General features: G+C 39.0%; 1 protein-coding gene across 1 annotated transcript in view; it reads right to left on the bottom strand.

Annotated features, from left to right (window-relative positions):
* RELN (reelin) overlaps positions 1 to 26,444 on the bottom strand; it is a gene marked incomplete at its 5' end in the record, with an annotated part of 273,918 nt that overhangs the window by 147,235 nt on the left and 100,239 nt on the right. Inside the window, 3 exons of the mRNA XM_082280292.1 lie at positions 5,759 to 5,837; positions 7,422 to 7,454; positions 16,459 to 16,529. Coding sequence (XP_082136418.1) covers positions 5,759 to 5,837; positions 7,422 to 7,454; positions 16,459 to 16,529 — 183 coding nt within the window. The remainder of the gene's footprint in view (positions 1 to 5,758; positions 5,838 to 7,421; positions 7,455 to 16,458; positions 16,530 to 26,444) is intronic.

Below are 26,444 nucleotides of genomic sequence, written 5' to 3'. Positions count from 1 at the left end.
GATTTAAGCACCAAAATAAAATATTCCAATAAAGTAATATAGTTCCAAACAACTTCAGTGAATTAATATTTACTTATAGAAGTCACAGTGAGCAAATAATTTTATTTCTCAATAAAAGGCAAGAAGAGAGCACGTGAGTGAATAAAATGGTACTTTCAGAGAAAGCACAGAAGCAGAGTTCACAGAGGACATGTTTTGTTGCTATCTAAATTTCACCTGATCCCAAAGTTCTGACAACTGAAGAGCAGAGGGACAGGAACTAGAAGAATTCCTGGAATTCTGTAGGATTCTAGCTGCTATAAAAATTATTTTCATTGTCTGCCTCTACATTTTTGAATTTTATAGTGGAGCATCTACCCAAACTCTTGATATGTGCAAGGAGACAGACAAGGCAGGAAAACTTTGCCATGAATACTTTGTAGGGACCACTTAGTCCTTCCTGAAAGGTCAGGCTACATAATCCAAGGGGTATTTTAATTCTGTATCTCTCATATTTCAATGAATAAAAAGTGATTCATCTGCTCTACTTCTGTAATGTGGTCTAGGAAATATTGTCTGGAAATCCAGAAACACTGTCCTGCTAATACAGCAGTTTCATCATCGTTTGTCTTTTCTAGGATGACTCCTCTCATACAAAATTGAATGGCTGTTAGTAATCCTGATTCAAACCTTTGTGCTCCCTTTGAAATGCATTACCTTTGACAATAAACTGCTCATTAGCTTGACAAGAATGCATGAAGAGCAAGATAATTGATCTGCTGTTCCTCAGATCATCGTTGTAGTACTACGTGTTTAGAAATGATTCAGTTTGCTCCTCTCCTGGTGCAGACAGGAAAGTTAATTTCTTTTCTATTTATACAAACAGAAGACAGTATTTGCCCTGGCTGGGTGCAGATTTCTACATTATCTTTCTCACCTGCCTGGTCTAAAATCTTAGCAAATTAAAATCTCTTCAACTCTCTCTTCACAGCTGGTCCTCGCTGCCACTGCTGACGTGTCGCATTTATCGAGATGACTTCTCTGCAGACCTGCCATCACTCTCATCTCTGGCTTAGAGAGTCCCACCTCTCTCTGCTATTGTTCTTCACTTTGCTGAAGGGGAAACATCTGCTGTTTCCCCACCCCTATTTGTCATTTCTTTTCCCTCTACAATACCTGAGTATGTGGACATTATATTGACTGATGTCTTTTGTGATGTCTGAACCATAAAGAAGATAAACATCTCAAACTGCCAAGAGATTTTTAAACATAAATCTTTCTGAAGTTTAATCCCACAGTTTTAGTGCAATTTGGAAACCACTTTAGGACCTCTCTCTCCTGTCACAAAGCTTTCCTCAACCTCTTTGCCACTGGAAATATCACTGTACCTGTACATTTCTCATATGCCATGAAGAAGTGATGACCAAGAGAATCTCTATTTCTTATTGATTGATTTTACATGCTCATCTATTCTTCATATCATCTTTGACAAGTGTGCCTTCTCTAAGTGACTGCTGCTTGGCTTTGAGATGAAACATGACATCAGATTGGGAAGGAGAGTTTGGCCAGCAATACACTTCTGTACAGGCTCTTTCTCTTTTAAATGTGCTGAACTCCCTTTTTTCTACAGTTCTACTATGAAAACTGTTCTATACAGAAACATACATTAATGCCAACATTTATTCTTTACTAATTTATGCATCTTCTTAACATTAAATCATTTATCATCGGTTTAAACAGAATTTTTTATTTTTACATTTGTTCTTGTTTGGCCTGGTTTAGTTCTTATATAGCACCTTTTCTTATACTCTCCACTGCAGTTTTATGAGGTTACATGGAGGCAAGATGGTCACAGGAACAGGTGCTCAATGGCCTAGACAGTCTTCTTCACACCACACATATTGGACCTCTACTCCTCCAGCCATTCCCTGGCAAGCAGTACATGGTGCAGATTCCCTTCCCCTACTGAAGAAATTGGTTACTTCCATGGCTCCTGAGCTTTTTGATCTAACAGTGTCCTGTCAGTTTTCAGAAAGTGTCATGGACACTAATCACCTGTATTATTGGGCTTCTAATTAAAAAATGCACTAAACATCACTTTCTGGTTAGTTCCACAAGTCAACAGTGACTGGCTGAGCATGGGCATTGGTGCTGCATTTACAGTGGTGTGGGAATCACTTACCTACCTTCGCTTCCACAGCTAGTACATGTCAGATATTTAATATATTGGGCATTTATGATTGTGTGAAGCATATTTGTTTCACAAGACTAGAAATCTTTGTAACGTTGGCAGCAAATAAAATCCAAGAAATGAGGAAATCTTTGCTTAAGTAAGCAGACTTCTGCCTATGGGTTGGGGACTTTGGAAATGACCATATTCTGACATGACTGGACACTGGAAGAAAATATGAGTTGGACAAACCACACAAGAAAATCCTCAACGTGTGTGGGTTCCCAAGAAAATGAGAAAGAGGAGACATGCTCCCATTCCTGCATTCCCAGCAGAGAAATCCTCCTTCTTTGTTCTCCTTATGTGTCCACTCCTGTTGCCTCCTTCTCTCCCTGTCCCTTTCCCACTTTAGCAATTTCTCCTGTTTTCTTTCAATCACCAAATTTTGATTTAGGTTAGGAACTGTGGTACTGTGATTTTTCTTTTACAAAGAGCCTTATCCCAACCTTCCCCTTCTCTTCCTTCTGCAGCTCGAAAAACACTCGTAGCTGCTCCTCCCCTGTTTCTGAGCCTCCAAAGAAACAGATGGCTGCTGGGAAGAATGTGTCTTTTAATGCATTTGAAAGAGCAGAATTCCATAAAAGCCAGGCAGTCACTCTCAAAATCATAGAGTGCCCTTGTGCAAAATACTTATTTGATGTGAGGCCTGTCCCAGCAATGGAGTGACACACAGGCTCTGCTGGGAAACATAAAATTGGACACACAGAGAGTCTATAAACTGCTTAGCTGGTGCACTTGGATGGTACATCTCTGCCAGAGCTGCACATGCCAGAAGGGGAATCAGGAGGAGTGGGAAAATATTCATCGCTTCCAAGCCAGTGTTATTTAGGATTTGGGAAGAAAAGATTGTAGGAAAACACAAACACTTCTCTTTTCATCTGTACACAAATAATGGCTTCAGAAACGATAAGGGTGGCTCAGTGTAAGTGGCCCCGTGGCACGGCCCTGCTGGGGTGTCTGCACACACGAGGCAGCTGCTCTGCACAGACCAGACTGAGGAGGGCTAGAAATACTGCTCCAGGACTCACTGCAATTGTTTGTGATAAAGATGGGATTTTAGCAGCTGCCAGGGGAAAAAATTCAATTTTAGGGTGGATGGCAACAACTGTTAATAATTCCTGATTTTACTCCCACTAGACAATCAAATGAGAATGAGCTTTCTGCCACTAAGCGGGTCTTCACTGGAGGCAGAGCTACTGCAGAAATCCTTTGTGCAGAAAAGCTCACGATAGCTCATTATGGTTTTTTTTTAATTTGTGCTACATGTCTATTTATCACTGCTGAAAATGCTGGTTTTCTGCTTTTAAGGGAAAATCTGTTTCAGGATTGTGGTGAGTTTTGGGACTCTCTCCCAGCACCCACCTCTCTGCACTGACTCACCAAACAAGGTGGGCAAAGTTTATTCCAGAGAGACCCAATCCAAATCCTGGGGACAAAAGGAGCAGAAGACTGGGGGCTCTTTTAGTCTGAAATTTCTCTGCTGATTCTTCTATAAGCAAGGATGAATTTAAAGTTGAGAGCAATGGATAAATAAATTATGGAGGCTCCCAACAGACAAGCCCTCTGTGAGTTATGAGGCATCTGCAGGGAAATAATGCCTCTTCTCATTTCTTCCCACTCAAGTCCATTTAACACACTGCTGCTAAAGCTATCTACCTTGGCAGCTATTCTGCAACCCATTAAGAGTCCTTTATCTGTTCATACCCATAAAGAAAGAGGGGTTTTTATGTTGTAGTATTGCAGGTCCTTAATGCCTCTAGTCCAGAAAAACATTTAAAGAGCTGATACAAAAAGAACAAAAGGAACAAAAATTGTAGGCACGTATTAAAAAGTATTAAAATGAGTATGTCCAAAATAAAAATATCCATAAAATTCTGTAAACTACAGCATCTTTGCATGAGATGGTTAAGCTATGAAAGACCTGCACAGATGGGAAGTTGTGGCAGTCCTTAATAAAAAGGAAAATTAAGTCAAATGTCACAGAACAAATGTAATAACTACCAAATGTAGGTAAGTGCTAAAATGCTCATCAAGGATTTATTTGGACAAGATAAACTAACCCAGTAAAATATTTGTGTGTCTTGTATGAATTAAAACAATAAAGTTAGTTGTATTTATGAAATAGGATTGGAAGAAATAGAAAACTCAGAAACAATCTTATACACAAAAAGGAAGCTACAACCTTCAAAAGTTCATATCAAGACCAAGAGTGTTTATCTGGGTGTTATATACTGTATATATATACTCACTATATAGAATAGAATCAGTTTTGTACAAAGAAAGACGTGTAACCTCTTCTGTGACATCATACATATATGAAACGGTCCTCTACCTCTGTGATCAGTGTGGTGCTAAAATTACTAATATTTAGGATTCAGAGGTCTGTCTAAGAGTTACCTTTGCTAAAAGAACACTCCTTTTGCCTAAAAGCTAACAGTCTGCAACTGTTTCCAACTCCCCTCCTCTGAGCTAAGGCAGCACCGGGGGTCACTCCTGTGGGCTCCACCAACAGTCATCTCTCCATATTGTCCTGTTATTTACTGTTGGACAACTTAGGACTGTGGCAGTGACTTAAGGAGTCCATCCATCCCAGGGATGGATATTTCACTTTATTAACATTGAAGTGATTATTTTTCCTCAGCTCTTCCCTTGTTTTCTGAACCAGTGCATGGGTTGGGTCTCTGCAATCACTTGGCAGAGAATGAGGAAGCAGAGGGAGAAATGAAGTCTGAGAGCTCTCTCACTATGGTCACAGTTCATAAAGCTGCTGCCTGACCTGTCCTAAGCTGTACTTGCCTTATTGTGCATGTGAGTGTTGAGATTCTTCTATAGCACCTACTGGTTAAAGAATGATAACATCTTGTGCTGGCTGTTTCAGACATAGACTGTGATAATATGAGTGACCCTATTCAGGAATCCCCAAAACTCCCAAACCCTAGCAATTGGGAGTTGCTACATAGAAGGGAAAGGTTTTTCTTCTTATACAATACAAAAGATTTGAAAAAGTGTGCCTTTCATAAAAAAAGGGAAAAAAAAATTCAACCTTAAACATTTTCATAAAAATTAGACAGAGGTATTTAATTCAGTTGGGGGTTTTGGGGGGGTTCTCATGATTTTTTTAATCATTTGGAAACACTTCAGTTTGGAAGGGATTTTTGCTATAGTTAGCTTCACCAAAAACAGGTACAACATAAAATTAAAAAAAAATTTGAAACAATAAAGTTTAATTATTGAAATTCTTCTCCTTTTTTTGATGAAAAGCTGTGTTTTCAGGAAACCAAAATACTCATTCATAAATATTCACTGAGCTCAGCTCTAGTCCTTCTATTTTTGGATTAGTTAAAAATTAGAAATCAACAAGAATTTGTCACCCACTTCAATGGGCTTAGTATTTCTCAGTCCCTCATTAATAAATTAATTAATAAACCAAAATGTTTAGGTCCTAATGAAGCAAACCCACACTTAAGTTTATACTCCTCTTCATTCAATAAATATAATGTTTTCATTTGCTCAAATGCATGTAGAGGAGCGCAGAAGTCTGAAACTCACCACATGGTAGGATTCAATTCTTGCTGATGGTAAGAGTCAAAGTCATCTCGTAAGATAATGCTGTCACTGTGCATTTCAGCTGCAAAGAAAATAAAACAGTACATGAAAAATAATCCAGTGCAATCATCCCATGCTTTTTAAATATTACCTTAGCTAGGGTTAAAGTAATGCATTGTAAAATCTGCTTTTGAGGTTATTCTAGTTACAAAACCTGTGGTTTCTTAGTTACAGGGTTTTTTGCTTGCTATGGATCATAGTATCACAAAAAATTAAGAAGTGCCCCCATCATGAAAGTGTGATGGCTATGGAAAGATGAAGTCACCAAGTACATAATAAATCTTTTAAGAACTTTTGTTCCAAATTGTTGGTTTTCTGAATGTTTAGAAAAAAATCCTTCCAAATCCAGATTTTGAAAACATGGGAACAAGAATGGATGAGAAGTCCTAATGAGTCCTACAGCTCATATAGTCAGGGGATGCATTCTGAAAATTCATACGCAAAAATCCGTGAGCCCATTGGAATGTCTCTGCTGCTATCGGCAGACCTGGCAGTAATGGCCAACTCATCTAAGGAACATAAACTGTGAGTTACAATATGCAAGTATTTCTCACCACTGTTCTGCAAACTTTGGACTCCAATATTCCACCTAGATTTACTGTCTCATTTATGTATGAGGACCAATAAACTCACTTAAAATCCCAAATCTTTGGCACCTGTGATTGTATTAGACAGACCCTTCTCTACAAATACTTCCACTAAATGAATGAAGTAACTGTCACTTGCTATTCAAACTAAGCAAGAATGCCAGAATCTGTCCTGGACTAATCAAATTGCAGCACAAGGGTTGGTGGGTGCAGGGATGGAGAGCAGGAGCAGCAGTGCCTTGCTCTGGGGTCCACCTTGGAGGTGCACTGGCACAAATTCTTCCTCACAGTAATGCTGCTCTGGTGTGAGGTGCTGTCCCACACTGAAGGTTATGGGTCATAGAATCAGAGAATGGTTTGGGTTGAAAGGGACCTTGAAGACCATCTAATTCTAATGCCTCTGGCATGGGCAGTGACACCTCTCAGATTGTTCAAAATCACATCCAGCCTTGCCTTGAACACTTCCAGGGATGGGGCATCCACATCTTCTCTGGCAACCTATTCCAGTGTCTCACCACCCTTACAATAAAGATTTTCTTCCTGATAGTTAATCTAAACCTGCATTCTTTAAGTTTGAAACCCTTTATTTCCCCTTGTTCTATTACCACAAGCCCTTGTAAAAAATTCCTCTCCAGCTTTCTTGTAGCCCCTTTAAGCTTTAATGTCTCTCTGAAGCCTTCCCTTCTCCAGGCAGAACAACCCCAACTCTTCCAGCCTGTTTTCATAGCAGGGGTGCTCCAGTCCTGGTTCTCATGCAAACAGATGCTCTAATGCATAACTAGGAAAAAAAGCTCTGCAGCATGGTATACTCACACTGCAAGGATTCAAAGGCAATAAAGAGCAATAAAAATCACAATGAAGAAACAACTAATCAGAATTAGACACAATTCAATTCATTTTATACGAATCTCATTTTTATTTGAATTCCTCAGACCTAGTTTCGTGTGACCTTACAGGTTTTTTATTATAATAAAATCAGTGATTCTGATTTTAAGTAGTAAGAATGATAAATCACCTACCTAGGTGAGGATGTAAGGGAGCTTCTGTTGGGGCTGTGGAAAACAAAGACACATGCATGAATATCTGCTATGATCAGGGCTCAATTGCAGCATTAAAAATCGATTCAGCTTAAAACAAATTGTACAGTACATATTCTCTTAAGTCAGTTATCCCAATAGCTTAATTGTGAAAAACATGATAGACCCCAAAAGTTACAAAAATATAATAGGAAAACTAAAATAATTATTCTCTTGATTAAAATAAGCATCAAAATAAATGAAAGTCAGTACTAGTTTTACAGCAAGGTAAAAAGATCACTTCTAGTCTAGAATTATGAGATATTATTAAAAATAATTTGGCTTGGGGTTCAAGGATTAACAAAGAGTGGGAATTAGGCTGAACAAGAGAAATAGTCTAGGAGTGGCAAAAAATGCCACACTTTGATTGTTTATACTGCACTGAACATTTTACTGGGCATATTATTGGGGGAAATAATCCAAATATTCCTAGGGCAACAAGTAACAGATTGACTCTGTAAATCACTGTATCAAACACTTCTATCAAAGCATGTTTTTGCAGGCAATGCTGATCAATTCCCCAGTAGGTCTCTGTCTCCCAAGAAACAGCAAAATGTTGTAAAGACATACTGCATGAGGAGCATGTGTGTGAAATGGCACAATTTTATTAAGTAATCTTCTACCAAAAATTTGAAAGAGGAGTCTTGGTGTAGTATTACACAAATGGAACCAAAATGGATCTGAAAGGGCACAGTGACATAAAAATATATGGAGAAGTCTAGAGACTGGGTGCACAGTGTGTTAGATACTCCGTGGCAGCTACACCCGTAGCCTTGCTCGACCTTAAATCCAAAGTAAGTTACATCTCTTTCATGGAAGCCAAGTGGGTGCATATAACCAAAATCCTGGGAAGCAGCTACCTATTTGTCTATCAGTACCTCAGCCATGGATCTATATTTCCAGCTGTATTTTGGGCTTCGGTAAAAAAAAACATCCCAAAAAAAAGAGAGATTATTTGAAGCCAGGATTCATTTGATGATTCTGTGATTTTTCATTGGGCACTGACCTAAATTTTATCAGTACTCCTGATTTCTTCAGCATATTTGCAATAAAATACTGAAGTACTGCAATTTCTGTCATAACATCTGACAAACTAAAAATAGATTAAAAATAAACATGAAAATGAATGCAGCAATCTGTGTAGAGCTCTCACACATAGTCATCTGAATAGAAAGTCCAACACAAATCTCAAGAATTTTGTTTTTCTCTTCCTGCTTACTCTTTAAACACTGGGTTTGCAAGGAGGCATGACAATCTGTAATGAAATTGCAACATTTCATGGGAAGTAGGTGATGAAGAAGACTGAGCAGTCAACAACTGAGGTATCAGCAGACCAGAAAATTACGGCAAGCAATCTGGACTTACTTTAGACAGAAAACTTTGACTTAACTGATTTACAGATTAGAAGACTGACATGTTTTATACCATCCACTAACCTGATAAGTATATACATACATGTATATATATACATATCTCTACTAACCTTATGTACATATATAGTGTGTGTGTGCATACATGTGTGTGTGTACACACACATACATATATATATATATATATGCACACACAACACTGAAAACTACCACTGAAAACTTTACTGCAGCTGAGAGAAAAGACCTACTTAAGAGTCTGTTGTTGTTTCAGAAATCTGAAATCTTTTTTCTTTTTTGTGGATAACTCACTCCATTTTTTATACAAGAAATTCACCCATGCTGCTTTTTCTTCCCTAGCAGAAATGCCAATAATGACTCTAGCAATGGCCAAGACCTCTCATCACAATGGTACAAAATCTGGAGAAATACAACTCTTGCATGTTAAGCTTGGCACTACCTCCAGTATAGTGCTGGATTGCACTGGTGAATCCTACAGTGGAAAAGACTGAACTTGTCCATTGCAGCCCCAGGTGTTGTTTTTCTCCATGGGAATGTGTAAATTTCACCAGAAACCTTTTTAAAATTATTTGTACTGAAGAAATGGACTGAACTGGATTAACTGAATTATTTCCCAGGTTGAGCAACACAAACTGTTCTGGATTTTGACAGCAGGAAAAGAAGCACATTATGGCATGGGATTTGCAATTATCCTGATGTTGTAACAGGCTAGGTTCAAAATAAAATCTCTCTTTCTGATGTTCTGCATAACCCCTTTTCAGTAGTTCCAGAGCAGTACTGAGGGGTGATCTGCTGTGAACACAGGGGTGGCTGAGAGCCACCTACGAGGAGCGTGGTCATGTCAGGGCACATCATGGGCAGACTCATCAGTTGCCCAAGCAAATTTCATTGGCCTTTGAATGTAACTCAACTGAAGGAGATCCCCTGCTCCAAGGAGAGCAGTTCAGACCTCCAGATGAAAACAAAGGACTGCATTATCATTCATTCCAGGTTGCTTGTCTTGGCTCTTTGGAAGACGCTTTCTGTGGAAAGGGCTCCAGCCAAGGATACACACAATCATTGATGACTCTTTCTGAAATTATTATGCAAAATTTCAGCATTCAGCAAAAAGGCACAGGTATAGCACAAACTTGGCATCTTTACATTTGCAAGCTCTTTCGACTTCACCATTATTTAATAAAACTTGCTGTTTATGTGATTAAACTATACAGAATTGGGATCTGAGATTTTTTCCTGAAACAGCTCTTCCACTACATGCATAGTACATTGCAAAACAAAACTGCTTAGCAATAGAATGAAAAGAAGGAAATCGTGCAGGTGCATATTTATGCTACTGATCAATCACCAAAAAATCTAGAGGTGGAACTAAGCAAACACTTAAGGCTAGACAAAGTTGTTATTACAAAAACAGACTTTATGGCAGGGAGAGGTTACGTTTCCTAAATCTTTACAGGATCTAAGAAGACCAAGTATTTTTGCCTGTGGTATTCTGATTGTAATTCCAATTCCTGAGCTGAATATGACAAAAGACAGTGAAAGTACCATTTAATGAGTGATAAACATAGACTTTAATCTCTCTATAAACAATTTCTATATTACATTTTTTATTTCATTGCAAAACAGCACTGTGTTGATCTTCAAGTGTTGTATTTAAGGCCCAGAGATAGTAGAAATTCAGAACATAACACAAAACTAACTGTAATTGTTTTAAAATATTTTCAGATCTGCCTTGCTAATCAATTTGTAGAACTACGTAATTTTAAGTAACATGGATTTTTCCATAAGCCATACACTGTGGCTAATTTCAAATGGAGTTTTTTTGTACAATATGACAAAGCTAAAAGAAATGATACAGTGCAGAGTAGCTATAGAGTGTAAAGATATAAATTTATAATTTAAAAGGAATTATACAATACTTCAGGCTGAAAGGGAAAAAGAAAGACCATCTCAGTTCATATTTTAAACCATTATTCACTTTCTTAGATGTTCCTTAGGCACATGGTTGGATGGTTTTAAATTTAGAACCAGTATTTGTGTGGCTCCAAAATGCATCTTAGCTTGAATGAGAATGACATACTTTTTAAAAAAGTAAAGTAGATGAATTTATTATTTGATTTTTAACTAGCACCCTGGGTGTATACACAGCTTTACAAGAGATGAATTGTAGTGAGCAAAGAATGGAAGCAGAGCTCAACTGAGGTCACAATCTAAGAGGCATGAGCAAATACAGTATGAGAAAATGTAAGGAAATGTAGAGAACTCGCCTTGTGAGACAAGGCAATCCCTTTGGTAAGGAAAAGCAGAGAAGAAAGTATGCAATATGAAGTGATTCAGAGAGAGAAAGGCCACAGCCAAACTGGAAGCGTGAGAATCTTGAGGAAGCTAATGGGGAATTCAAAAATCAATGGAGACATTGTGGGGTTCTGTGTCAACAGAATGAGGGAGAATGAAGGCATCTTTTGGAGTAAAAAGTTAAATTTTTCTGTGGATGAAGTAAGGCTACTGAAAGGTTAAGCCAATTTAAATATGCCCCTTTTTTATTAAATGGGAAGGGAGGGAAATATGAAAGAAGTGGGAAGGGAATGTCATCTTCCAGAAATTTGAATGTGAGGAGGAAAATACCAATTTGGTGGCGGTCTTGTTGTCATGAAAAAATAAGAACCAAAATCATTAAAGATGGTGATAGTTAACTGTTAAGTAACACTAGTCTCCATTCAGATAAAAAGAGCAAGCATAAGGCAAAATAAAATAAACACGTCCCAGAAAAATCTATTTGTACTATTGACACCCATATTCCATAGAGCTCTGGGGTCAAGACAGTATATAGGGATAGGTAGAAAATGCAGCATAGGAAAATACTCTTAAAACTCACTAAAACATATACCTTCTTTTTTTTCTCAGAACCCTGAACTTTGTCGGTTTTTTAATATAAACAGAAAGTGAATTACAGTAACAGAAATGACCACATGCTCCCAGACAAACACTGTGCTTAGAGTTCTACAGCCAGGGGCCATCAGCTATTGCTCATCAGTTCATGACAAATGAGGTGTGGAGGGAGGTATCCTCTCCTTTGCAGATTATGAAGTCTAATCTCCTTGTCATTAGCAGCCAGATGAAGATAAAAAAGGAAATTAATGCTTTTATTTAGACTCCCTCCAATACTTTCTGCTGGTAAACAAAGTTGCTATTGAATGATAGAGGCTGAGCATCCCCTAGGGAGAGTCAGTGAGTTGCCCCAGGGTCGTGTTATTCTTGCTGACACATAAACTGAGGAACTTCACACCAGCTCTATTCTCCAGTCCTCTGCTCTGTAAAATACTGCTCTGAGAGCTTGTAAAATACAAACCTGAGAGCCTGAAATCTGTTCCGTGTTTCTTTTTCAGAGTGTTCCTAAATTTTACAAGGTGCAAAACACACCTAAAAGGTCTTGCACAAACATTTGGGCAAAAATTCTCAAATAAAAGAGAGTCTGGGCCAGTTCTCAGGATTTGCTTTCAGTATGGATATATCTGTCAGACTGTAGAGAGGTCTCTTAAGAAACCCAATCCTACAATTCATGGCATTGAGCATGAGATTGCATAAAATTCTGGGAATTATGCAGAAGGGAATGATATTGCACTAAGAGGAAACAGCTTCCTTCATCTTTTCCATCTCTTAGGTTTTACTGTTCTGGGATTCTCTGCTAATCAGTCAGAACTAAACTACACACAAGTCTCCCAGTATTGTCCTTTTTCCAAAGAATGGTTCTACTGGTCCAAGTTACAGTGTACCAAGGAAAAGGCCTCCTTACCTGATATCACCCTACTTGGTGTGGCAAAGGCAGGCAGGATGGTGCCCCACGAACTGTTCCTCCCAGCAACATTTTTATTTTCATGCAAACCAAAACTCTTCTGAGTTCTACTATGCAGTGCAGCCAGATCTGATGTCTTGTCAACTCAATTTTAATTTGCCACTGTTTGTTAATGTATGATTTTTGTTCTACTCAAGCCAGGAATACATATGAATCAACATGCACAATACTAAATTTACCTTATTTTCCATTTATTTTACTATTATATCAATGAGTTAAATATATGGTTTATTAAATGCATTTTTACTGGCAAGAATATAATCAAATCAGTTATTATGATCCTTATTTGTCCTTAGAAGCATTGATAAGACATCCATCTTTTCTAGCTTCTTTTATGTTTGTTTGGGTTTTTTCCTGTTAGTGCTGGATTAATATTTTCTATGATAATTTTTTTGTATCCTTTCTTCAATATAATTCTCATAAAATTTAAAGCTTACATCAGCTCTCAAACATCTCCCTAGCTTCCTAAAATATGTATTATATTCTGAACACAGAGCTTTTTAAGTAATTATTATACTTTCTTTGGTGTCTTTCCCTATGGCATCATTTCTTACTCCATTTACATTATACATATGGCATTGCCATCCCTTAACACTACCCTTTATCATCCTCTAATTCTCTTCAAAATACAAAAACCCACTTTCCTTTCACTGCACAAATTCCATTAACTCTATTAGGATTAGGATTTATTAATGTACATCTGAGGGTGGACAGCCACAGGGAACATGATTTTTGAGATTCCTTGCTACTTTCACATCTTCATGTATATCCTCTTTACTAGACATTATGAAGTCTAATATCACCTGCAGTGAACATACTTATTAAGAAGATGTCCCATAATAAATCTATGAAGTTGCCCTGTGGTTTTATTTTTCTTTACTTAATATGTCACATCATTCAGTGCACTATTTCAGTATAGTAATGTTTAGGGCTGGAAACACGATAAAGCCTCATTTATGTCAATCTACTTTGCTGTTTTGCATATATATTAATATGATATTTGCATCTAAATAAATTCACTAATTCTTCCTGAAAGAATCCTTTGTTTATATTAGGGGTGTTGATGAAAATTGAATAAATGAAGTAAGGTCTACTTCAAAGAAGGCCTCTTTTCTTTGAATAGGAAAATTAATTCTAATTGTATAAGAATGATAATAGTATGCAGTGGTTAGAGAGTAATGCAATGCACACTGTGTGCTGAAGAAATAAGAACAAAAGGCAGAGGAGAGCCTGGTGCTGGAAGGGATGTGAGGAAGGATAGTGGGCAATGCAGTGGTTGAATATCCAAGTCAAGCAAACTGTGTCTGAGCTAGGAAACTAAGGGAAGAGAAGCCATGATGAGGAGAAAAATGTGGGAGAAGAACCAAGAGAACAACTGAGAAGCTTGCACATCAGTATTGCAAGGAAATCTGATCACTGCTACAGTTGTCAAACACTGTCCACTGCTCACAGAACAGCACCTCTGGGTGACCCTTGCCTAAGCAAATCTAATGTTTGCAGAGGTACTGCAGTGACATCACATATTTCGAGGATGATAAATACAGAAAGTCTCTGAAGTGACTGTGTATAAAGCAAAGAGTATTGATGTGAAAAATAATGGGAAACACTCAAGTTATAAGGATGTGGGAGACTGTGACAAGGTGGGGAAGCTGAAGGTCCATTCAGGAAGCTGGTGCAAGATGTGGCTATCAGTGGCTGGATGGGAGGAGGAGGCAGCAAAGGGATTGTCACAGCTGAGCAGCCAATGGGATATCTCAGCATCCTTTATACCCTGCACACAATCAATACCCAAATTCTATTTTCTCCTTGTTCTGCAGAGTTCCTGTGAACTCAGGGACAGCACACAGTAACATAAGGGCTTACTGTTCTAACCAACATTAAGTGTTGCTAAAATGTTGATCCCAGGTTAGATTATGCTCCAAAATTGCAGAACTGTAAAGCAGAGGGGTGGAAGAATAAAAGTTTCTTTTGTCAGCTCTCCTACTAAAATCTCAGGGAACAGCATGTCTGAAAAAGGACTGTCAAGTCTGTATGGATGGATATCTACCCACTTGTCTCTGCTTACCAAGGTACTTTCTTCTAGCAGGGAGAAATCTTGTTGCTTTGCCCATATTCTCCTTGACCATGCTGCCAGTTCTGACACTGACAGTCATGTATTTCCATTCATGGGAAGCTATGCTTGTGCACAGCTTTCACCATCCTGGTCACTGCCAGCTCTTTGTCACTGCCATCAATATGTCTCTTACTTCCCTCTCCCTTCCTTACCTGTTCTGGCCACCCCTGTCTTTGGCTGGGGTGTGCTCACTCTGCATCTATGCCTTGGAGCATTTAATCTGTTTATGAGGTTTTTTTGTCTCTTCATGCTGATTACTCTGCATATTCATTTTCCACTCTTGACTCACGTCCATCCAGCAAGCAGCCCGGGTGAGATATCCCCTCCATCCTCCTTAGCACATCCCAAATGGTGATCCTGCCAACAGTTCTGTTCCAGTCACTGAAACACTACTCTTTCACACCCACATTATGGGTGTACAATTATCTCCTGTTAATTTCCCAGATGTTTTTCCCTCCCCACAGCAAAAACATGCCTGGCCCAATCACCTTCCATGCAGATCACCATAACAGTCCCTTCTCATTGCCAGCACCTGTGTTACATATTTCTAATTCCTTCAAAGTATAACCAACATCCTAGCTTGATAGGTGACATTTTGTCACCTCTTTTAATCCCTCTTCCTACTTCCATTGAACTATAACAAAAGTGAAAAGTTGAATATTGAAAATTGAAGTGGTTTTGCCTCATTATCACAGAGCTACTGTTGATACCTCATATGACTAACTCAATTTATGCTCCTGATATAATGTTCAACAGCTTTTTATAGCTAAAGCTGTATTCCCAAACTCACAGGAAAAAAAAAACCTTATAGCTCAAATGCCCCCAAGAGATGTGTTTTACATGATTTTCTCTTGTGTGTTAATATGACAACACATTTCCAATTTTAAAATCTTTATTTTAAATCATTTGGCCCATGTTTCATTATTTCTTTCCACATGGAAATTTCACTGGAATTTTGCTGATGTAACTGGAAATTCCTTTCTCTCCTGTACCAAAAATGATGGATACCTTCTCTCCTTCTCACTGTTTTAATGAAGCAGGTTCAAAGCAAAGTACTCTTTGTAGACAACAGATGACAACAGAACATTTATTTTTTAGGTTATTCATTGAAAGGATAAGCTGTGAAAACAATTAGATTTTTAAAGTTTGTGTAAGTCAAACATTTTGTTTAGCTATAAAAAATGATCAAATGTTGTATGTGACGGGCAAAGATTCAATGGCCTACTTTCACAAAATGGGAAGGCAGAATTTTCACAAGGACATGTGTGAGCTGGATAGTAAACAAAGCTTTTGCTGCAGGCATATTGCTCAAAGCTAATACAGTGAGGGCTAAAACTCAGCTTGTGGTTCTGACAGAAAAGAAATGTTGGCTATTACGGGCTGATTTCAGGCATGTGCGTAATGCTACTTCAAGTTTGTATATTCCCCAACACTTAGCAGAGAGGAAAAGTGGGATTCCTGGATAGCTAATGGGAAGTATGAAGCCAAAGAAACTCAGTTTCAAGAATGTAAATAAGATCCTGGTATGAGGTGTTCTACAGAATAGCTTTCAAGAAGAGTTACACTGACATGCTGGTACAACGGAAAACCACATTTGACAGATATTTTTAGAATTACAGTGATTCTTACCTCCCTGTTCACACAGCTGTTGTGCTAAGGCATCCTTGAATATAACTTGGCCCCTATGAGTAGCTGTAGCCCTGTGAACATAAAAAACACAACAATAAATAATGTAGTAAACTTATTTATATATGCATATGTATATCTTTATGAATGACTAATCTAATCAAAAGTCCCATTCTGCTTTCTTTCTGTGTTCTTCTTTTTGCACTCTTCTAAATTTATAGAATAATTTGCAGTGATTGTCTTGGGCATAGCAGAAGAAAATTCCTACTCCAAAATGGCTGGGTTGGTAATAAAAATCACTGGCATGGAGGTTAAATGAAAGACATCTTTGACATATGTCTATAGCTGCACATAGAGTTTCTATATTTGAGGCCTCAAAAGTTTTGTCTGAAGAATAATTAATTCCCATTAGTGACCCACAGCTAGAAGACCTGTTAATGTACCACAGAACTTGTCATTTTTTTCCCTCATGATCAGGTAGAAATACAATGCCAAGTGATTTGTTTTTCTCTTACAGAGCTCTCATGTTAGCAGTGATAGTTTTACTTTCCAATTGCTCATTTAATCCCTCTTTTCCAAGTGCAGCACTTCACAACATCAGTTTTACCTCAGAGATTTCAAAACCTTTCAGTATTTGCAAGTGTAGTATTTGAAGTCTGATTTCTTTCAGCCAAAGTTCGTCCAGTATCTGTCTAGACTCATACACACCCTTCATTCATGTTCTTTAGCCTTTCTCTAATTAACATTAATGGGCTCAGTGTAGATCCCTGTGAAGTCCTTGAAATAGCCTCTCAGTTCAACAGTAAGATGTTGAAAGCTACTTTATCAATGCAGTTTCTCAGCCGGCAGTGTGCCCTCTCTAATGGATCATGCCTAGCTTGCTTATAAAATGTCAGAAAAGACAGAAAATGAAAGTCAAAATACATTATATTTTTCCTGGCTACTGGCCCAGTTACCCCGAAAAGGAAGAAGAATCAAAGTAACACATCTAATACTAAATTTTCCTATACAGTTTTACCTCAGGGTAAAACCCATCTTCAAACTGTCAGAGTACGAACAAGAGTAAAGCTTCTCTGGGATCTGCTTTGCTTCCTGTACATTTAGGAAAGCTTTATTTTCACCAATGTGTGTGTCCTGAAATGCAAAACTATGCTCACCTGATGCTCCTACGGCTTTCAGACACTCTCTTCCTCTGCCTGAGGAAGGAGAACTGTGTTGCCTTTTTCATCTTGGACTTTCAGAGGCAGGAGTAAAGCTGGAGCCTTGCCTCACCTGGCAGTGACAGTATTTTGGCCACAGTCCCAGCATCACATTACCAGTGTGAAGTTTTGGTTGCAGTCCCTACCATGTGCCCCATTGAAACTATTTTGGGATTTTCAGTACTTCATAAAATACAGCAGAACTTCATGCCATAGTTCCACATTAGCATTTCTATATCTGCTGACAAGACCAGTGACCATGCTAAGTGCAGAGTAAAATAAAAACAAATACATTGCTCCAGCACAGAAAGGCAAGGGAGCTGAAGCTTTTAGTCTCATTTAAAAATATGAATTAAAGTATTTATTAAGGCTCTGTTGTGATGAATATGCATGAAACTATGATCACTACACTCATTTCTGCATTTTCCGCACAGGTGTATTCAGTTATGCAAGTCAGATTGGACCAAGCCATCTCCAAAATCAAACATGTGCCCAGATTTCTTTAGAAGGACTGGATATGGTGGCTTCCTCTGGCAGCTGAAATGGCAGGGCATCCCACAGCCAGCTTTGGGGCCAATGCAGCTGTCAGACACGTTTTGCATATGTGTTTCATTGTGGGAATTTCATGTGTTGAGCTTCCCTGGCTCAACATGAAAGAAAAAGCCACACCTAAGGCACAGAAGGTACAACAATTCTATTCCCCAAGCTGTCAGGGTGGAAGAGAGGGCTCTTTGCAACACTGGGAAAGAAAATTTTTATTAGCAGTGGACTGGGACTTCAGAGATGTTGTTTATGCAACAGCCCAGGATACAATTCAGAATGTACACAACAACAATGGCAACCAGAGCATTCTTTTATGAGGCAGGGAAGAGCAAACTTTTGGAAAACAGGCCACATGCAGAGGGGAGCTTGAGTATGTGTCTGAATGCAAACAAATACCAAGTAATGCCAATAATTCCAAACTCTGTACTGTTTACTGGATCTCTGCGTGCGTGTGAGAAAACGGCGATTTGGGCAGAGAGCCAGCAACCAGTTGAATGATCAGCATCTTTCTGTGTCTGTCATCCCTTGCTTGATAATGCAGACTAGGAGCCAATTATTGCTGTTCCATGGCAGGAGTGATCTGCACCCTGGGGAGAGGAGTGCAGTGCAGGAGGGGCACCGCTTGCTGCAGCGTGCGCTCACATCAGATTAGCCTTGCCGTGGGCTTGAGCGCCAACAGCACAGCTTCAGAAACTTGCTAAGGGTGCTGCTACTACCACTTTACCAGTATTATCTGCTCCATTTTTCCTGTATTTGTGCTTTATTAATGGAGCAAATGAAAATAGTGCAGCGCAATTATGCATAAACTGAGCTACTTCTAGGAAGAAGTGAAAAATACACCTTTTCTGTATTGAACTTTCTTTGTCTGTGATGTTCCTACCTGACAGTTGAGGTTCATGGAACAGGATCGTGAATTTGGATTCTTTTTTTATAAAGACATGTAACATATCCAAACTCATCTCAATTCCTATATTCACACTCCAGTCTAAAAACTACATAGTATTTATGATAATTAAAACAAAAATAGTACTGGCAATGCCTGAAAGAGACTCTACTAAAGAAAGAAAATTATTCAACTATCAAATATGAGGTTTTGCTTTTGTGACATATATATATCCAGTAACTGAACTCTGTGCTTTCTTGAAAAGTTTCTATGCCGTCTTAAATGTAGTTAAATATTGCTTAGAGGAAGGGCACTTACTAACTACTATTTGGTGTTACTCCACACCCATCTATAGTCCCACTCTGACATTGTCTGCTATTTATTCCCAGCTAAAGGGCAAGTGACTAATCAGATCTAATGTGTCAGTCAGCCAAAAGGCAAGATGCATGTTCCATATGTCCCCAGAGATAATTCCTAAGTAGAAATTAATCTTTCCAAAGGGATGAGAAATAAAAGAAAAATGGGAGAGAACAGGAACATCCTGACATGGTAAGTGAGAGCTTTGAAAGAAAAACAACCTAGAGGTAATAAGGTTCCTCTTTATATTAACCTCACTCTTCCATTAGCCTAGATGTATTTGTGTGCTTGGGGCTATGCAAGAGGGGATGAACTGCTGACAGAGGAATAAAGAGGTCTGAACACAAAAAGGCTACATCAGGTGCCAAGGCTCACTGGCAGTTCAAGGCATTGCTAACCCTATACTTCAATTACAGCAGTTTTAAAAAGAATTTTCCTTCCTAAACCACAACTATTTGAGTTGAAATCAGGTGCCAGTAAGGACTTCCAGATTATCTGTCACTGAAAATCAAAAAAAAAGAGAAAAAGACTTGCTGGTTCTCCTCTTAAACTATTTATAATCCATGTCACCTGTGAAATGGGGCTGGAAGTGCCACCCTGCTCATCTGCTAGCAAGCTTAAAAACACTTTAAGTGCAGTATTGCCAGCTCCTCTGAACATAGCCTCAGGAGTATCAATTCGTCTCCCATGTGATGACAAATATCATTCCAGGTGATCTGGGAGGAAGGAACCCAGAGACACTTCCATATGATAGAAAGTCCTCCCTCCTGCCTGCTGTTGACTGAATGCAGCAGGTTGGGCTGTACATCCAAGAGCAGAGTACCTGTCCTGGGCCTTGCTCTGGAGCTGTCACCATTTGCTCATGCTCTGGGGTTCACATGCCTGGTGCTCGCTCTGCCCTTACACAGGTGCTTGGCCATCTGCACCTTCCCCTGGTGAGGGAAAGCACTGGGACAAATTTGTGTGGGAGGAGGCTTCAAAAAGACTCAGGTGTCGTACAGTAAAATACCTCATCTCATGATGCACCAAAAAGGGGTTTCAACAGGATCAAAGAAAAGGAGATTAATTTTTTACCTGAACTAGCAGAGTTTAACCTTGTGCCAGCTACTAATGGTCAGTGGCTGCTTCTACTCAAGGAAATTCAGGGTGACATCCACAACACTGGCTCCAGGAAAATCAGTGCCTGGCTATATAAAGCTGAGATTGGTCTTCCCCAACCCCACAGTGGTGTCCCCGAAAAGCAGGTCTGATGCACTGCCAGCACAGACTGTGTTGCTTTCCCACCACTGCGGGGGACACAGTTGGTGCTGAGCACCTTATGAGCCTGAGCTGGAGCAGAAAACAAATCAATGCATACCCAATGATTGCTGTTGCCATTTTGTGTGGAAGTATCTCATAGTTCACATTGGATTCACATGCATTGCTAACATACTTTTGTCAAGTTAGGTTGCATTTTAAAGAGAGTGTTTTGGCTCAGGAGAGCACAGGCAGGAAGCTACATGGGACTGACCCTTGTGTCCTGCCTCTGCTGCATGGCTCTGCCAGCTCCTTCTGTGGAAAGGACGCACAGCCACCCTGATCAGAGGTGGGTAGTTGCCCTCCTTATGCAAATAAATGGGTTGATTTTTAATGAATGGTTAAATTTGCATGATCATCTCTGTAGGGTTGTCTTATTTAACCCATTGTCTTAAAAAATATATTCTCCTCCAATACTGCCTGATTAAGGGATCTCTGAATAAAATAATTTTAAAGCATGATGTAGAACAGGTCTTCTGCGGATTAAGTTCATGGGGTGGTTGTGCACAGCTGTTCATGGTGGGAGTGTGAACCATTTTCTTCCAGTGTCCTGCAAAGGTGGGGCAGGAGGTGAGGTCAGGCTTCCTACCAGGGCCGGAACCTTCAGTGATAATTTCTCAAGAGCAGTCAGACCAACATGTTAAACCTGACTGGGAGATGGTGCTGGTTCTGGTGCTGGCACCAGTAGGGAAAATGCACAGAGCACTTGTGGCTGCTGATCCATAAGGCATTTGGGTTGGAGGCTTCCACCTACTGGTTAAATGCCTCCAAGTTGTTATTTCAGTTTTCACTTGACATGCAAGCACAGTCTAATTAAAGCAGCAGAAATGAGATCTGTGTGTTCTGAAATACACATTTTGACTCTGCTTTTCTCTCACTGTCCCCAATGGTTTCCTCACTGAGATATTACAGAGAAAGTCATCTGTCCTGACCATATTCAGCTGAAATTGTCAGGGAAATTTGGCAAGTAAGATGCAATTAATTTTGTAGACATTTGTTCAGGAGACTGGAATTAGCACACTTGCTCTAAAAACCTCAATCTAAGGTGAAAATTCTTCAGCGGGAAAGGACTAAAATGGCCAGCAAAAGCCAGGGTATGTGCTAGAGGGCAAAGAGAAATCATTTCATTTGGGGCAGCTGTCCTGAGCTGAAGTTTGTGGTTCACATGAATAAATTATGCTCATAACTTACTTCATGGTGAGCTTTCGTATAGGGTAAATGCAAGAGGAACAAGAGCCACCTGACCTTGTCTTTTTCCTCTGATTTTATCTCTGGGAACTACACATGTGGGGAAAAGGAGTCAACTCTACCTAAAGGTTTATTAAATATTGATTTAAGTAAACATTTAAGGACTTTCTTTAAACAAGATTTGAATAAAAGAAACATTCACAAATAGAAAAATAAATGAGAAGGGCCTACAGATACTTGCTTCCAGTACCCAAAGGGAAAGATGGAGAGGGACTTCTTACAAGAGCATGTGGTGACAAGGGGGAATGACTTCAAACTGAAAGAGGGCAAGCTTAAAATAGATATTAGGAAAAAGTCGTTACTGTGGGAGTGGTGATGCATTGGAACAGGCAGGTCATTCTGTGATTCTATTCTAGATTCTATAATTTTAACCCATATTACAGAGGATGGATCTAAGGCTACAGCACTGGAAAAAGAGGGGTGCACAGGCAGCTCCAGCCCCCTACATGTTACAATTTATAAGAACATGTTTTTGTTGTCCTAAAGAACGCCAAACTTTTGTTTGGTTGCAAGGTGCATGTACAAAAGATGGATACAACATAATAATGTATATACCTTATAAAAGAGGTAAAAAGTAAGACTTACCATTTTAAACTGTATATAAACCTTTTCACATTCCTTTCTCTTCTGTCTCAGAGGCTAAAAAGATGTGGGTTTTTTTTAAAAAAATCTGTCTAGTTTTATGTGACTGGAATGATTAGAGCTTCTTGCTGACTGAAAGCAGACTAGGACAATACTTTCTTCTCAGCTACAGGAAATCCAACATTTTCATTAATATTTTGCATTGTGTGATTATAAAGGAAAGCAAATTCTATTTTTTCTATACTTGAAATAAAGGATTATTGCAGTGGCATCTGCCAAGCAGAGAGCTCATATAAATAATAGAACAAGCATCCATTGTCTCTCTACTGACACACTGCCAACAACTAGGTCCCTGTTTTCCACCTTTTTCAGTCTTTGGAAGAAGACTCTGTCCTTGTTTTAGGTTTTGCAATCTATCGTACTTTATTATTTTGTGAAACATCAGTTGAATGAATTTTAGGTTTTAATGCACTGAATATTTATAACTATTTGAAATCTATACTCAATCCTAAGATAATGAATATATTACATATTTTTGTTGTAAAAAAATAGTGCTTTTCCTAAATGTTGCTTGTGTAGTCTTTTAAAGTCTATATTCAATGAAGATATTATTCAATCACCTAAATTTTCCTCCAAGAAAAATAAAACCTTTGTCTTTTCTGGTATGACAAGAAGAAATGTTGTAGTTACCATGGATTTTAAAATTCTTGAAATCTCTAAATGAACACAGAGGTATTAAGTTAATGGACTTACAGTCAATTCCTGTATGCTTCTACAATGACCCTTTTCTTAACAACATGTACTAATTAAGTTTGGCTGTGCTGATCAGCTGGGGGGAGTTCAGCAGAGGCCACAAAGATGGTCTGGGCTGGAGCACATACTCTGAGGAGAAACCGAGGGAGCAGGGCTCATTCAGCCTGCAGAAGAGATGACTTTAGGGGGACCTGACAGCAGCCACCAAAGGAACTTGTGCAGTTCCTCTCCATCATGGCTGTATTTTAAGACCAGACTGGATTAAAACCCTGAGCAACCTGGTCTGGCCTTCCTTTGAGCAAGATTTTGGACAGCAAAATCTGAAACAGCATATGAGATGCTGAGATGAAAACAAAATTAGTTTTAAAAGATCCTAAATAATGGAGAAAAGGATGCTTTCACTGCCACCTTTTTAGTTCACTACTCTCATGCTATCTGTACTCACTATCCATTTCCTATTTAAGGTTTCACCAGTCTGCCCACTGCTCCCAAAGGACATTGCGAATAGCTGTGCATGAGCTGGACCACAGAAAAATCTGGAACTTCATCCCCTGTATTTGCTTTACAGCCCACACAGAGAAATCCTCAATAGCTAAATTAACTGCCTTTCTTAAAAACCACTAATTTCAATATAAATGACAGAGATGGAACTGGTACATCCACAATGTACAATTCAGCTTGCAAGGGAAGGATAAAACCTGCCTCTTTAGTCTAATGTTAGAAAATAACACATCAAAAATCAAAATTTCCACAGACCACACCCCACAGCACCTGGGGCAGGTTTCCCTTCCTGAAGCTTCACCAAACACTGAAGTATTACACTCCTTGTCCAATGTTTCTTTGCACTTTTCTCACCAACCTAACTGTTTTCAGAGGACTGAAAAGCAAATGAAACATGGTAATCTTTCACAGACTAATCAAAATCAAGCTAGGAGAGAACCTGATACAATTGTTAGTGAAGAATTGTTATTCTTGCTGTGAATATGGTGAACCTCTGGGGAAAAAAAATGTAGGGTCACTAATCATACAAAGGACAGTTATTTCTCCTGTATGCTTTTTAATTTTCATCCAGATTCATGAGCTGGAAGAAAGCATATATCCCTGAAGACCATACGAGAGGATACAGCATCATAAAGTCACCCCAAGACACTTACAAATAGAAATAGGCAGGTGAAATATTGCCTTAGGAGAATAATTAATTTTACCAGCCACTGAAAAAAAATGAAAAATCTGTGAAGTATCACAGAACTCCAGACAAAAGAGGCAGGTGGAATGGCATAATGTACATGGCATAAACTGCAAAGACTTTGGTGAGGAGCCCTGGCAGGAGCTGGTTGTACTAGAGAAAGGTAGGAGGTTATTTGGGGACCATAGTTACTGAAGGCAGGGTTGAGGTGTAGTGTGAAGGCCCCTGGAAATACTGTGGTGTGGGTGCTATTGGGGTTTACTGCCCAAAAATGTAGGAAACTTGGATTCATGGATCCTGCTGCTCACAGTATAGTTTGGCCTTTCTTCAACAAGGATTTTTTTTCAGAGATGCCCATTAGAGGGCTGTTTTAGGGTTGGGATTAAGAGACAATGAGACACCTAGATGCCTAAGTCATATCCAACCTTTCTCATCTCAAGCAGAAAGATCAAGTTTAAAGGAGAAAAATCTCTTCTCTGTGTCCTTCCTATCCTCCAGCCCTGCTTTCAAAACCAGCAACTTTTAGCAGCTCTTAGGGCTGAGCAAAGCCCCTGACACCCTTACAGGGTGTTAGCAATGGCTCAGCATGCCTTGGTTCTGGCTTCCACCTGTGCTGTGGCTGGGACCTTTGTGAGCCACAGCTGGGGTCAGGACGCACCCTCTGCCCCTGCTGCCAGCTCCAGAATGCTTATGAGTTGTGGGCAATTTTTTCTTGCTCCATCTGGGAAACCATGGCCTGCCCACAGACTCACCTTATGATCCCAGAGAGGATCATAAGAAAATCCAGTCTAGAAGGGACCTCGGGAGGTCTCCAGACCAACCTCCTGCTCAAAGCAGGGTCAATTACACTAACAAAACACAAACAGCTCTGCTATACCTTCTACCACGTTGCCTAACAGCATGTCAAGGCTCATAGTTCTGGTATTTGTAAATGCTTTTGCATAATAAAATGATAACAGGATTATCAAAATTATGTTAAACAAAATCTGCTGTCTGAACTTTACCTTGAATTGGTCAGTCACTTGACACAGGCATAAATACACTGAATTTACAACTCATTTGGACAGCAGCCTCCCATATAATATATTGTTCCAACAATAATGAGTTTGAATCCATGTTTCTCACTAGGAAACAATCCATGATTTGTCTTACTCAGAAACAAATTACCTGCTAAGCTACATTGCTATAATATCTTCTTTAGATACAGTGTGAATAATAATTCTTTAAACCCATTATTAAAAAAAAGACATCAAAGTCTAAAACCTTTCTCTTAGAGTAAAGTAACAATGAAGAGATTTATAACCCTAGCCTTGAAAGAAACCAGAGTAAGAGAGAATCTAAGCAACAATGTAAGTACTTCCAGGATAGATGGTTGCTCTTGGTTTTTTATTACTGACTAATTTTTTCTGAGCACAGATTTGTTTTCAGAAGTCTCTGGCAGAATGAGCATAACACTAGAATGAATCTTTGTGGGAAAATATCCTGTTGATGCTCGGAGATTCTCTAGCACTAACACTGGATTCCCTGTGTCCCTGGTGAACAAGAAATGGCGATACTGGGTGAAATGCATCCAGACTTCAACTCTTCATTTATTTGCTAATGACAGTTTCCAATCAAAAGGAATACACTGGGAATTCATTTCAGTAAAGTTGCCAGGAAGGTGAACTTTTCAAATACACGCAAATAATTATTGCTTTTTTAACATGAAATATTGCTTGGGAGCTCAAATTCCCATGTCTGGAATCCCAAATTCCAAGTACTACAGATGAAGGCTTTCATCAGAGACTTGCACATCTGCTGCTGTACACAACAGAGTGGTGCTGGAAATTAGAGAAATTAATCTGTAATTTGTGTAGCTAAGAAGTTTATGGTTGATTAATAAAACATCAAACTTGAGCTAACACTTAACGATAAAAGAGGCTCTCTTCTCATAACTGGTATT

Source organism: Coloeus monedula (assembly GCF_965178545.1).
Source record: "Coloeus monedula genome assembly, chromosome: 4".
Classification (NCBI taxonomy): Eukaryota; Metazoa; Chordata; class Aves; order Passeriformes; family Corvidae; genus Coloeus; species Coloeus monedula.
Note: the sequence above shows the minus strand (reverse complement) of the source record. Positions and strands in the feature narration are given on the sequence as shown.